At 45.3% G+C, this 14,166-nt stretch overlaps 1 protein-coding gene and 1 pseudogene across 1 annotated transcript in view; one reads left to right on the plus strand and one right to left on the minus strand.

Annotated features, from left to right (window-relative positions):
- Mypn (myopalladin) overlaps positions 1-14,166 on the minus strand; it is a 64,570-nt gene that overhangs the window by 24,198 nt on the left and 26,206 nt on the right. Inside the window, exons 4-5 of the mRNA XM_055598846.1 lie at positions 11,051-11,162; positions 9,790-9,861 (exon numbers count right to left, since the gene is read on the minus strand). Of these exons, the coding sequence (XP_055454821.1) occupies positions 9,790-9,861; positions 11,051-11,162 (184 nt within the window). The remainder of the gene's footprint in view (positions 1-9,789; positions 9,862-11,050; positions 11,163-14,166) is intronic.
- Positions 8,555-9,058, plus strand: LOC129670355 (U1 small nuclear ribonucleoprotein C-like; annotated as a pseudogene).

Consider the following 14,166-nt stretch of genomic DNA (forward strand, 5'->3'; position numbering starts at 1 on the left):
ACACACACACACACACACACACACACACACACACACACACACACACACCCTCCCGCAGCTGTGAGCAAAGCCTAACAAAAAACCATAAACCTACTTAAAAATATTATACAGTGGGGTGTTTTTGGTCAACTACACAGTTTTCCAGTACAAGTGTTGTAGATGACATTGTCTTGTCCCAATGTCCAAAGGTTGAACTTTGGCCTGAATGCCCACAGCAGTTGACTTTTAATTCAGACGTGTCTGTGAATTGGCATTGTGACAGCCAGGAAAAACTGTAGTTCAATGTGACTGCTTTGTTCTTTGTGTAGTCCCAAATTAGTTTGCTGAAACCATTCATGACCTGAATAACACAGAGTGGCTTCTGAATTAATAAAAAGGCTATTGGATTGAAAAATCTAGTCATTCCTCATTTTCCCCAACACATAATGACAAGCTAGAAAACAGGTAACACCCACGAACTGTTGTGTGGTATGTTCTTCCTTGACCTCTGGGTGGGGGAAAATCTGCTAAAAGGTCAACATTGGGGCCTACTGTAACCTGTAGTGGCAGTCAAACATCTGCCACTAAATTAATATGTAGTGAAGTTTTCATTACTTCTGAGGTAAACAAGCTAGAAAAATCCCAGTAAAAGGGTCCTGATAAAAATGGTAGCGACAGAAGAGATTGTGTAAGCGCTATATGAGGAGGAGGTTAATATACATGCTCTAATGTGGCTCGTGGCTCCCAGCAGGGGGTCTGTGGCGCCCTCACGCACAGGGATCCTCCTGAGAGGTGTGTCACAGCCACGAGAACGCACTGTCTCGCTTGACAGTAACAGTGGAGAAGTGTGTTCTGTTGAGAGGTCAGCCGAGTCCCTGCACAGCTGCCGTGCACAGGGCAGACTTGCTAGAGTGCAGGGAGGAGACGGAAGCTCACCTCAGTTGGAGTCAGTACTCAGCAGAGGAGTGTTCAAGGGTGCTCTTACGAGCCACGTAGAAAAAGGTGCTGAGACTCAAAGCCATCACTGTCGCAAACTGGGCGTTTTTTTCCTTAAAGTTTATTGCATTTTTATTTATTGTGTGTTTAGAGGCTCATGAGTGTCATGGCACATATGTGGATGTCAGAGGAACACTTGGAGGTGTTGGCTCTCTCCTTTTATCATGTTGGACCTAAGGATCATGCATACATAGTTCATCGGGCTTGGAGACAGTGCCTTTACCTGATGAGGCATCTCTTCTTTTCTTTTTTAAATTGAATTTAATTCTTTTGAGTTTTTTCAGGTCAGGGTTTCTCTGTGTAGCCCTGGCCATCCTGGAACTCCCTCTGTAGACCAGAATGGCCTTGAACTCAGAGATCTACCTGCCTCTGCCTCCCGAGTGGTGGGATTGAAGGAATGTGCCTTCTCACCTGGCATTATTTTTTATTTTTAATTACATGTATATTGTTATGCCCAAGTCTCTCGGACCCCAAAGACCACCAAGGAGTCGAGTCCAATGCAAACACAGTAGGGTCTTTATTACAAGCTCGAACTCAGGCCCACAAAGTCACCTGCACAGTGGTTCTCAAGTGTAGAGCTCCGAGCTCAGGGAGAGAGGGTTTTTATTTAGGGTTTCAGCAAGGTTTGGGAACTTCCAGCTTAGCAGTTATTTGATTGGTTGACATTTAGCAAACATCAGGTGTCCGGAGGAAGTTGTTTGCCTGAAGGGCCAAACTGTAAAGAACACCTGGGTAAACTCCAGGTAGTCACTGATCGGCCATTGCCAGAGGTGATGGCTGATCATTACCAGAGGTGAGTGGTCAAAACACATTTTTGTGGGTTTTTCTCCTTTTTTTGAAACTTGAGTTCAAGCCCAGGTCGTTTACCCTCAAGACAGAGTTTCTTTTTCAGAAATGGGGTCACACAGATCTCACATTATCTGTATGTGGGTAGAAGTGGCTCCTGAGGCCAAAAAAAAAAAAAAAAAAAAAAAAAGGCACCAGAGGCCGTCACACGCTGTAGTGAGGTACCTGACATAATCCTCTGAACTCAGGTCCTCAGAAGAGCCACACACACTCTTTAATGCTGCGGCTTTCCTTTAGCCCCACATCCGAGCCATCTTGCTATAGCTGTTTTTGTTTTTTTAGGTAAAGTGGCCTGAAACTTGTTATGTAGCTACGGTTGGCCTTGAGCTCTGGATGCTCCTGCTTCCATCTACTGAGGGCTGGAATTAGAGGCCTGGAGAATCTGTGGCCAGCGCCTCATAGGGAAACGGCGCTTGTGGCTACACAGGCGTACAAATTAGTCAAGCCCTGAGGACACTGCATCTGCCACAGCGGTCGACCTTGGGTGTCTTCTCACGGGGTGGGGCTGATTCGGATTAAAATGTGTCTCCCTAAAGGCTCCCGTTGGAAGCTTGCAATCCAGTGTGGCTGTGCTAAGGGTGGCAGGGCCTCCAAGAGGCAAAGTCTGGTGAGGAGTCGTTACTGGCTCCTTTTCCATTTCTTTCTTTCCTTTCTTTCTTGTTTGGTTTCTCTGTGTACCAGCCCTGGCTGTCCTAGAGCTCTCTTTGTCGACCAGGCTGGCCTTGAACTCACAGAGATCTACCTGCCTCTGCTGGGATTAAAGATGTGCGCCACCATGCCTGGTACTCTTTATTTCTTTTTCAGAACAGTTTTTATGTATGGTGTTTGCCTGCCTGGATGTCTGGAGACCCACCTGTATCTGCCCAAAGCTCCTGGAACTGGAGCTATGAATGATTGTGAGCCGCCATGTAGGTGCTGGGAATAGAACCCAGGTCCTCCGGAAGAGCAGCAAGTGCTCTTAACCACCAAGCTATCTCTCCAGTCCCTTCTTTCTTTCTTTTTAATCCTGCTTCCTGTCTCACTGCCTGAGTCTATCCCTTCTCTCTCTTTCCCACCATTGTGTCACATCCTCCATGAGATCTTGAACAGAGCTAAGCCAATACCATTGTTACACCCTTAAAACTCCAAAAGTGTAAGGTACGTAACCCTCTCTCCTGAATAAAGGACTCAGCCTTTGGTGTTTCGTCACAGTAACAAAGCTCAGCACCTGCACATAAAGTGGACAGACTTCCACATTCCCCTACCTTCACCGAGGGTGAACAGGGTAAACTGGACAGTCCTCAGCTGAGACCGAGTTAATCTTTACTAAAATTATGGATCTGAACGAACGTCACAATAGTCAAAAGTCCACAGCCTCCTGAGGTAAACAGTAGCCAAAGTACACATCGGCCTCATTTGTCGTCACCGAGATCATGTTCGAGTTCTTTCAGATCCGACACAGTCTGGGGAGACTCCATGACCAGTCAGCCCTGGACCCCTTACTTCCGCTCTTCCTGAAGACATGATGAAGCTTCCAGAAATAGAAGTATTACTACAGAATAAAGGTGATGACCATGAACCTGGCTTGTCCCCACCCTATAGTGCCAGGTGCCATAGATGTAGGTTACTGCTTAGTGGGCCTCGGCTGGCAGACACAGTGCAAGGATACCTTCAGAAACAGCATCTCAGCCGGGCACAGTGGCACACACCCTCAACCCCGGCACTCTGGAAGCAGAGGCAGGTGGATCTCTGTGAGTTTGAAGCCAGCCTGGTCTGCATAGTGAGTTCTAGGACAGTCAGAGCTACAAAGTGAGACCTAGTCTCAAAAAAAAAAACTACCACCACCACCAAACCAAACTAAACCAAACCAACAAAACCAACAACAACCAGAAACAGCATCTCCCTTATTGGTTAAAACACATTATCAGACAGGTGGTGGTAGAGCATGCCTGTAATCCCAGCACTCAGGGAGGCAGAGACAGGCTTGTCTCTGTGAGTTCAAGGTCAGCCTGGTCTGCAAAGCAAGTTCAGACCAGCCAAGGCTACACAGAGAAATCCTGTTTTGAAAAAAAAAAAAAAAAAAAAAATACCAGTTAGGAGTACATGTTCTTTTAGAGGACCAAAGTTTGATTTCTAGTATCCACATGGTGGCTCACAACTGTCTGTACTTCAGTTCTAGGGTATCTGGTGTCCTTTTTGGTCTCCTTGGACACAGGGCATTCACAGGGTACATATACATATATTCAGGCAAAACACTCATCTACATAAAAATAAACAAGTGAATATTTTTAAGACTAGCTCACGGTCCATTTTGTTATATCTCTCTCTCTTCTTTGAGACAGGATTTCTCTGTGTAGCCCTGGCTGTCTTGGAACTCTTTTTGTACAACAGGCTGGCTTTAAACTCATAGAGATCAGCCTGCCTCTGCCTCTCAGAGTGCCAGGATTAAAGGCATGAGCCATCACACCCAGCTTGTTATTTCTTTTTAAATCCAGATGTTTCAGCACTTTTGGGCATGAAGCAAGTGAATGTGCAGAGTTGGCCCAAAAAGGTTTACTGACATAGACCAAAAGGAGCTGATGAGATGGCTCAGGGGGTAAAGATGCTTGCCACCAAGCCTGAGGATGTGACTTTGATCCCAGGACCTACCTAGTAGGGGAAAACAGATTCCTACAAGTTGTCTTCTGACTTCCACACTTGGACTTTGACATGTGGGCATGCAAAACACACACACACACACACACACACACACACACACACACACACACGCACGCGCGCACGCACAGAAAAAATGTTAACAGCTACAAAAACACAGGCAGAATTTTCCTTTACTGTTGTTTGGTTGTCACAGGCGCCCCAGACAAAAGTTGATGCAGAAAAGTCTCTGGAATTGGTGGGTTGGGAAGTCTTCAGAAATCTGGATCTGGCCACTGGCCCAGTTATTTCAGGGTTTCCTGCCTCTGCTGTTACATAATGTAGTGCTCTTCAAATTCTCGCTTCCCCTGCCCCCTTACACTCTTCAAATTACTGCTGAAGCAGCCAGCGCCAGGGCTGCTGCAGCCCTGAGAGCCCGCCAGGGCAGCTGCCGCTGAGTGGGAGGCGACAGGAGCAAGATTCTAATTTGGTCACCTCCCTCCCTCCCTCCGTGCTCAAGAAGTCTGAGTGCTGTTCTCTTCTTAAGCAGAGCAAAGTGTTTTTGATGCTGCAAAGGGGAGGAAGGGTGGTCTAGCTCCGTGTGCGGAGTGTTTAAAAACACAGGCAGGGTGGCGAGATGGCTCAAAAGGACACTTGTCACCAAGACTGACAACCCCAAGTTCCATCCCTGGAACACACATGGTGGAGGGACAGAACTGACCTCTGCATGGTGCCTCTAATCTTATGCATGCATTGTGCCCACCCCACCCCAAATAAACGGATACCTGTAAAATTAAAAGAAACAAAGCACAGAAGGTGAGCTGAGGAGGTGGACAGTATGCCTTGCAGGCCCCAAACCCTGGGTCTGTTTCCCAGCACTGCGTAAAGCAAGCATGATCACAAACAATACATTGTAACCCTGGCCCTTGGGAGACGCAGGCAAGAGGACGAGTTAGAAATCGTCCACTGTTGCTTAGAGAATCTGAGGTCAGTCTGGGCTACGTGAGGCTGGGCTGGGGTTGTAGCTTGGTGGCAGGGCACTTGCCTAGCGTTCGTAAGAACGCGTCAAGCACAGGCGCTCTCTGTGAGTAAACTCTTACCGAACCCAGTTTACTCCTAACTCTGCCTCCCGTTCAGCCAGACACTTCTCCTTTCCACTTAAACCTCCTATGAAGGTACCATAAGAGCTGGATGGTAGTGGTCCACATCACTAATCCCAGCACTCGGGAGGCAGAGGCGTGTGGAGTTCGAGGCCAGCCTAGTATACACAGTAAGTTCCAGGACAGCCAGGTCTACCCGGCTTTGAAGCCCTCGCTCCCCCCCCCCCAAAAAAAAAAAGAAACAAAAGAAAATGAAAACAATGAAGATAAGCATTTTCCATCATCAAAGAAGGAAAGAACAGTTAAATAAAACTCCACCCTCTAATCAGTGCTTTAAAAACAAAATGATGTCTTGCCATAACTGGCAAAGAAATGCTCTGTTGGGCTGTATAGAAAGTGAGTCACATGAGCTGAGCTGCCAGAAGTCCCTGAAGAGATAAGAGAGACTGAATAACCCGAACAGAGGCATGCAAATCAGCTGCTGCCGTTGCTTGGGTTGCTTGGTGGCGTAATGCGGTCCTTGGTGGCTGTGACTCAGGAGTTCGCCAATGACACCGGCAGTGACTGTGACCTCAGTCCTGTCCTCATTGACTAACGCAAGCACACTGCAGCTGATAAGTCTCTCTGGAATTTGAACCCCAGCCTATCCTAGTGTCCCATGTCCCTGGTCAATTCTGATCCCATTTATGGAGGCCAAAGCCCAAATACAGTGGGCAGGAGAAGCCTCCTCAGAGCTTGAGTCTGTGTACCAAGAGCTGATTTCCCACAGCAAGCTAATATTTTTATAGACTTCACTGTATCTAATTTACTTCTCCATTTTTATTTGTTAAAGGCATTTGTGTCTGCCAACCAGAACACCTAATCAGGAAAAGCGCCACCTCAGTTAAAACAGCTAAAAATGGATGCTCTGGTTGACCTTGGAAATTAAATATGAAGAATTAATATTAAAAGGTCCTGATTCATTTTCTCTCTCTCTCCCCCTCCCTCCCTCTATCTCTCTCTCTCACTCTCTTTCTCTCTCTGTCTCTCTCTCTGAGGATTAAACCCAGGGCTCTGTGCTTGCTAAGTACCTAACCACTGAACTACGCAAGGAATCCAGATATTTTTAAAGAAAACAAAACAAAACAAAACAAAAAAGCTTTTTGAACTTACTGGTTTTTCTGAGAGAGGGTCTTTCTGTGTAAACGAGGCTGGACCTTGAACATCCCCTCTCTGTCTCAGCATCCTGACTGCTAGGATTATAGGCAAGCGTCCATGTGCCAGACTGCACCTTTGTAAACTTGTATCTGCATAGTTTTCAGGGTGATTGGGAGAAAAGCTAAAATGGAAACAGCTTTATCTGTGTGTGCTGAATGTACCAGGTGTGCACTCTAGGAGATCTGAATTCCAGCACACCCCAGCTTTGACTGAGGGGTGGTTGGTGCTGAGAATGGAGAGACGGAGACTTTATTGGGACCAGGTGCTGAGTATTTGGGGGCTAGCTACTTCTGGAGAGTCAGCGCTGTCTTTCACCTGTGACAAGCAGACACGACAACTGCCTTCTTTCTATGTCACTTTTATGCTACATCTTAAGACTAGATGACTTAGCCAACAAGAGACAAAAACAGATATCTACTAAATCATAGCGATCTTTCACAATAGTGGGGCTGAAATATCATTTATTATTATTATGATGATGAATATTATTAGCAATCTAATTTTTAATAAATTATATTAGATCATATAACTTAGATTATTAAATGAATCTTAAAAATAAAGAGCTCTCTCATTCACATGAGAAAATGTGTCTGACTGACATGGAAATGGAAGACAGGGATCACTCTAGACTCCATGATTGACTTTGGGAAGCCACCTTAGGTGATCTCCTCCAATACGGTGGAGCTCCCCTCCTGGGCCGGCTGTGGATCTAGCAAGAGTATGAGTAGTGCTAGAAAAGACCACAGTTGCCATCTCTCTTGAAACCAGGGTTCTTCATCTTGAGCACTCTATAGATTTGGGGCTAGATAATTCTTTGCTGGAGGGAGGGGCTGGCACCCTGTGCTTAACCATATCTCCACATGCCACCAGCACAGCCCTCTCAGTACAACCCAAAAGTGTTTCCAGGCATTATCCACTGATCCCTGGGAGAACAAAATTAACCCCCATTTATATCCATGGCTCAAGCCACATTTCTTTTAGAGTAAAAATCTCTTTGGGTCTTCATGTGCTGTTCATAGTAAGAAGAATATCATGAAGACATGTTTGGGTTTCATAATATTAAAAAAATCCAATGTAAGCCAGGCATGGTGGTGCACGCCTTTAATTTCAGCACTCAGGAGGCAGAGGCAGGCAGACCTCTGAGTTTAAGGCTGGACTGGTCTACAGAGTGAGTTTCAGGACAGCCAGGGCTACACAGAGAAACCTTCTCTCGAAAAATAAAAACAAAAATCCAATGTGACTTATTTGTTTACCTTTGAACTTGTTGCCTTGGGCCAGAGTGCATGCTGCATATAGAAAGGATCTCAGTTTTCAAAGTGGAAAACTTGTTCCTACTCCTAGCCCCACCATTAGCCAGCTCTTCGACATAGCTGGAATTTTAGGTTAGTCCCTTCGACCCTCCCTTGGTTTTTCCCTTTGTAAATGAAAACCTCTGACTGAATTTCCAAGTTCTGAACACAAAGACTGTGACTTGGAATTTGATGATTCCACAGCCACTAATTCAACAGAGCGGAGGAGTGGGCTACCTGTCCTATCTAAGCTTTATGTTAAGCCTCCTAAGATCACTCACTTAGCTCTGTTTCTGGAGCACCAAAGGTAAGCCCCTCAACTGGATTCTCCTTTAAGTCAAGATCCATCTCTAGAACGACAAATGGCCAGAGTCCTGTCACCTGATCTCCAGCAGTGACTGATTAACAGCCTCTAGAATGGCATAAAGGTCAGTACAGTTAGCAGTGAGTCCATTTCCCTCCTTACAAAAAGTGTCATTAGAAATCTGAGACTTGGGGCCACAAAGCTCGGTGGCCTACGGCCTGATGAGCAACATGCCTACGTTTTAGTGTCCCTACTGTGACAGGCATCTTCCCTGTGATTCTCAGTCTGTGAGACTTCGAGGGTAGGGAACGCAGAGAGAATGTGAAAGAATATTACCAGGTCCAGAGCCTGACTGACAAAACAATGGCTGCATTTCAACAAAGGAAGACACCCCCAGCTCCATTCTCTGCTCATCCTCCTCCTGTAGGGGCCATGGTCCCCTCCTCCTCCCCAGTCTCCTCCTTGACTTGGTACGATGCCTGCACCCTCCCATGATGCCAGCAGGGAGCCCTTCTCTTCCTGGGATGATGCCCATGGAGCCTGTTCCTGGAATGCAGCCACCCATGGGAGGCCACCTGCCCGTGATGCCTGGGCCTCCAATGGTGAGACCTGTGGCTCACCCTGTGGTGGTGCCCACTCCACCAGACAGGAAAGAGCAGAAGGCTCTTTATCAGGTTTGTTTTTCTTGCTCTGGTTCTCCAGGAGATCACCAGGCAGAGCCCGAGTGTTTCTAGCTGTACCACAACAAAGACTTTTGGAGAGGAGAAGTAGGATTTTAAAAATTGCGTTTAGCCGGGCTCAGTGGCACACCCCTGTAATCCCAGCAAAGGCAGGTGGATCTTTGTGAGTTTGAGGCCAGCCTTATCTACAAAGCTCATCCAGGACATTTGAGGCTACAACAGAGGAACACTATCTTGAAAAAACAAACAAACAAAAAAGTGCAGTTTTTTTGTATTGTGAAATGTGAAAATAAAATTGTCAGCTGTTTTAGTAAAAGAAGAAAAAGAAGGAGAAGGAGAAGAAAGAAGATAAGGCAGAAAAGATGTGAAATGGGAATTGGAAATGGGAATATAGCTTAACTGACACAGTGCTTGCCTAGCACACACAAGGTTCAATTCTTAGCAATGAATAAATTGGTGTAGCAGTTTTCATCTGTAATCCTAGTACTAAAGAGTCTGAGGTAAAAAGGATCAGAAGTCCAAGGTTATCTTAAACTACAAAGCAAGTTCAAGGTCAGCCTGGGATATGTGAGATTTTATCTCAAAAAAGTAAAATAAAGTAAAGAAGCCTAGGACTAGATGTGATACCATAGAAACTACCAAAACACACAAAAACCCCTTACACTGTACTTCCTACACTGTACTTCCAAAGGACAAATCCTGAGATAAGCTCATCGGATCGGAGGTCCTTTGGGTTCCACGGTGTTTAAAGCCCCGGCAGAAAGAAAGAAGTCGTATTTGGTTACCTTTGTAAACACTGGAGCGGCAATGATAGGCTTTCCATCCAGTCCTTGCAAGTAGTTGGTAGGACTCTGACACTGTGAGGAGGAATCAACAATACGTCCATCATCACCACGGCTACCGCACAGATAGACCTAAAGATAACAGATCTACAGACTTTGCTGTATAAAATTAATCTCAAGTCAAAACCCAGTGATTTCTAAATTCATGAATCACAGACTTGAGCTTGTAGATTGAATCGACTGCATTTCTTCCTAGGTCAGACTGGCTGTAAAATAAACTTCTCCAACCCCACTTGGGTCTAGGTAACTAACCCTAGGCTGAGCTGAAAAGGGCTCATCATTGTGCAGCATTACACAAATCACAGTTTAAAGGCCAATGCATTTGGAGACAAAGTTGACCCTCCCCATTACTGAAAAGGTTAGATAAGTAATCCTGAATAATTTTTGAAGTTGTAGATCAGTACATTAAAAAATATTTATTTAGATCATCATTAACATGCAGCACATACATTTGGAAAGCATCATTTATGTTTTAAAGCGCATGCCTACGCAAATATTTTTTATATATGAATAGAAAATGTCTGGAAGTTTCTCCTAGTAATTATGACTATTGACTGGAGATTTGTCTGAGGAATAGGGGTGTAGAGCTAGAACCTTGACTAATGTTGGTGGATTTTTTTTTAAAGATTTTATTTTAGGTTTATTTATGTGAACAGGCATGTACTCTGTGCATGTGCCTGCAGGTGTCCACGGAAGCCAGAAGAGGTAGCTGGATTCCCCAGGATTACTTTTGGTTATGAGCCACCCAAAGCAAATGCCAGGGATTGAAGTCAGGCCCTCCGCAAGAGCAACCCTTGGCCTTAACCACTGAGCCACCTCTCCGGCTCCTATTCGAGTTTTTACTTAATATGCTTCTGTACATTGGATGCTTTATAATAAACATTATCATCAACGTGAAAAATTTGAGTCTTCATTATTTTTCTAAAACAACATCGAAGCCGTCGACCTCTTGCTTGTCTTAGTAAGTAGAAATCATTCCAAGTACCATGAAATCACAGTTAGGATGCACACCCATCGGTTCACATACGATTGGCACTTTTTATAAAACTCTTCATAAAACGGGGGGTGCCGGAAACTTAACTTTTCCTATGATGTTTTCCCAAGGCGTTGGTTCCCAAAGCCTTCGGAAGCAATGAGCTCACGCAGACAAAATGATTTCACAGTGATTATGGCAGGGGAGCATGGCCCCGCCCTCAAGGTGTACCTGCTGGATGGTGGACACCCTGGGCTGGGTCACTGAAGGCTGGGCTTGTGCTGCTGGAGGAATGGCTGCAGAGGTAGTGGGAGGTGAGGACACCTCATTTGGCTTCTGGATTCTGAGAAAGTATTAAAATAGAGATTACAAACAGATGACTGCTTACAAAAAATCGGCAAAACCAGTAATGTCAGCACTGCTTATAGTTGGGTATAGTTAAGTCTTTGGCAATATTCCACAAGTAAGGATTCACCAACATTTCATTGCTGTACACTCTGTTAGGCAATACACACGTGAAGATGAAGACAATATCCTTAGCCTTGGATTCCTTGCTTGGGGTACAGCCGGGAAGTCAGATATATCAACAGTCATCTGAGATTCACAACTGACAGGCTGAGCATGGGCTGGAGGTAATTCTTAAAGATCTGTTTTGCTGTCACTGTCTCTATTTTACATCTCCTGTCTTTTTTCTTTCTTTTTTTAATCTTTCTCTTCTTCTCACTCTTCATTCTTTCTTTTTTTCCCTTTCTTTTTTTTTTTTAAAGACAGGTTTTCACTGTGTAGGCCAGGTTGGCCTTGAAGCCACAGAGATAGATCCATTTGCCTCTGCCTCTCAAGTGCTGGGATTAAAGGTCTACACCACTAAATTTGGCTTCTCTATCTCTGTGTCTGTCTCTCTCTTGTTCTGTCTTTCTTTCTGCTGGCCTTGAACTGGCTTTGTTGCTGAGGGGACCTTGAACTTCTGATCCTTCTACCTTTACTTTCTGAGTATTCAGCTTATAGGCACACCTGTTCTACATGGGAATCAAATTCAGGGCTTTGTGCACACTTGGCAAGTACCTCATCAATGGCTCCTTCTCTTCCCATCTCAAGCAAGAAAAGAAAAATTTCAAAAAAAGAGGCTAGGCTTTAAAAAGCTTTATCTCTGCAATTTGCCCTGGCAAAAGAAAATAGAAATATCCTAAAGCCGATAAGTTCTTTAAAGTTATACAGTTTAACTTAAAAGAGATTTGAACCAGGAAGTACTCTTGAGAAGAATGCAAAAGGGAAATGAGTTTTGTGAGAAAGGTAGAGGTCTGTGGATCTGGCCAGAGAACCCACAAGAGAGAGAGCCTAAGGCAGAGTGGAAGGCTGCCCTCTGGGTGAAAGATTCTGGGAAACAGGAAGCAGTGGGCTCTCAGGGTCCTCATGATCTTGAACATGGGCCTCTCACCTATGCCCCATGGGGGCATACGACCCCTGACCACCCACAGTGGAGTACCCTTTCTTTGGTCGGAATGTTGCCTCTCAGCCTCTTCATCTCTAAAATGGGTCAATAATCATGCACAGCCCACAAGGCTTTCAGGAGGGTTAAAAGAGACGACTCCCATCGGATGCTTAGAACGTCCCCACTTTCGCCACAGTCAGTATGGATGCTCGAGGGATCTCTGTACAACCAAGAAGGATGTAAGGACGCAGAATCACTTTTTCTCCCAGATAGGCAGCATGTGTCCTAAAAAGCCAAATTACATGGCCTATCTTTGACCTCACAGCACTTCTTTCCCTCTACACTAGGACAGTCATTTATTTTTTCTCACGGCTTCTCCACAGAAAGACTGTTTCCTAACCTTCACAGAGCGGGGTGTGCCCCTATGATGACTTTCTGGATGTGAGTCATGAGAGAGAGTGATGCATGCAGCTTCAGTGAGATGGCTCAAAAGGAGGGTTGGTGTGACCTTCATTTCTTCCTCTCACACTAAAGAGATGGGGGCCACGTGTTAGCATGAGGTGAGCAGAAAGCTGGATCTGGCTACCAGTGACCCACAGTGTCCCATGCTGGTACCTAGTAGACTGAGAATCCTGTTTACCAGGCAAATGCTGATTTGTATGTAAATGAGAAATAGACATCTCCGTTGTTTAAGTCTCAGCTAGTTTGGTCTCTGCTATATACAGCTGAAGCTAAAAATCTTTGCTGTAACAAGTAAATTTAAGGTAAGATTTAAGGTAAGAGCTCTCTCACTTATTGAAACGTGTAGGCCAAAACTCATACCTGTTAGCCTTTGCGGCAGGATCTCGGGGCCCCGAGAGAGGCCTGGTAAGTGTGTGGCTGAGCAGGAGTCTATTGGGGAACCCGGAGAGAGGACGTTTAGACTGGGTGTGAGCAATGAGTAAGAGTTTTCACAACAGGAAATTCCACAAGGGGCACAGTATGAGGGGAAAGCTGAAAACAGCGCTGTGCTGCTTGAGTGAGATGCCAGCCGCTTGGAGAGCCTGAGGCAGCGGGGACGAGAGCAGCCTGATTGACAGTCCCCTGAACACGGCTTTGCTTGGAGGGCACTTGAAAAATTCTTTTTCAATGTTACTCGTTTTATGTTTGGTTTTGGTTTTCTACAGGTAATCTCTTCTAGGTCAGGAAAGTGATGAGACCAGAATGGTCTGTCTGAGAGCAGTTGGTACTCCTCAAAGTCTTCAGAAGAGCAGAGGCTGGGTAGGGAGGAAGACCTTGATGGAGGCGATGGCGTACAGACACAGGCAGAGGAATGCATGGGACCATTGTCTTGCCAATGATGGCAGGAAGCAGTGAAAGAGAAATCCTAGATTTACTAATGCATACAAAAGCTAAGAGCAAGCTATTGCAAAGGTAGATGCATAGGAAGTGTGAGGAATAAAGTGTGATTTCTTCCCTTCCTGAGCTTCCTGACCTCTCTCTCAGTCTGTGGAGCCCTTCTTGTTCAGCCTATACATGGTCCTGTTCCACTGCATTTTATTACTCTTGTCCATTTTTTTTTTTTGTTTTGTTTTGTTTTGTTTTGTTTTTTTGAGACAGGTTTTCTCTGTGTAGCTCTGGCTGTCCTGGACTTGTTTTGTAGACCAGGCTGGCCTCAAACTCATAGAGGTCTGCCTGCCTCATCCTTCCTGGATGCTGGGGTTATAGGGGTCTGGCTCTCTTGTTCATTTCTTACCCTAATTCTTGTACATGTCTCTCTACAAGACCTTAAATCTTGTATATTCAGGAAGCCTGTGACGTTTCTTGGTTTCCACTGACTAGTGCAGTACTGGGGCCATAGTAGAGGGCTGTAAAACATAACAACTAGACAGCACACACACACACACACACACACACACACACACACACACACACACAC

This window comes from Psammomys obesus, unplaced genomic scaffold (assembly GCF_907164565.1).
Source record: "Psammomys obesus unplaced genomic scaffold, mPsaObe1.curated_primary_1811, whole genome shotgun sequence".
Lineage (NCBI taxonomy): Eukaryota > Metazoa > Chordata > Mammalia > Rodentia > Muridae > Psammomys > Psammomys obesus.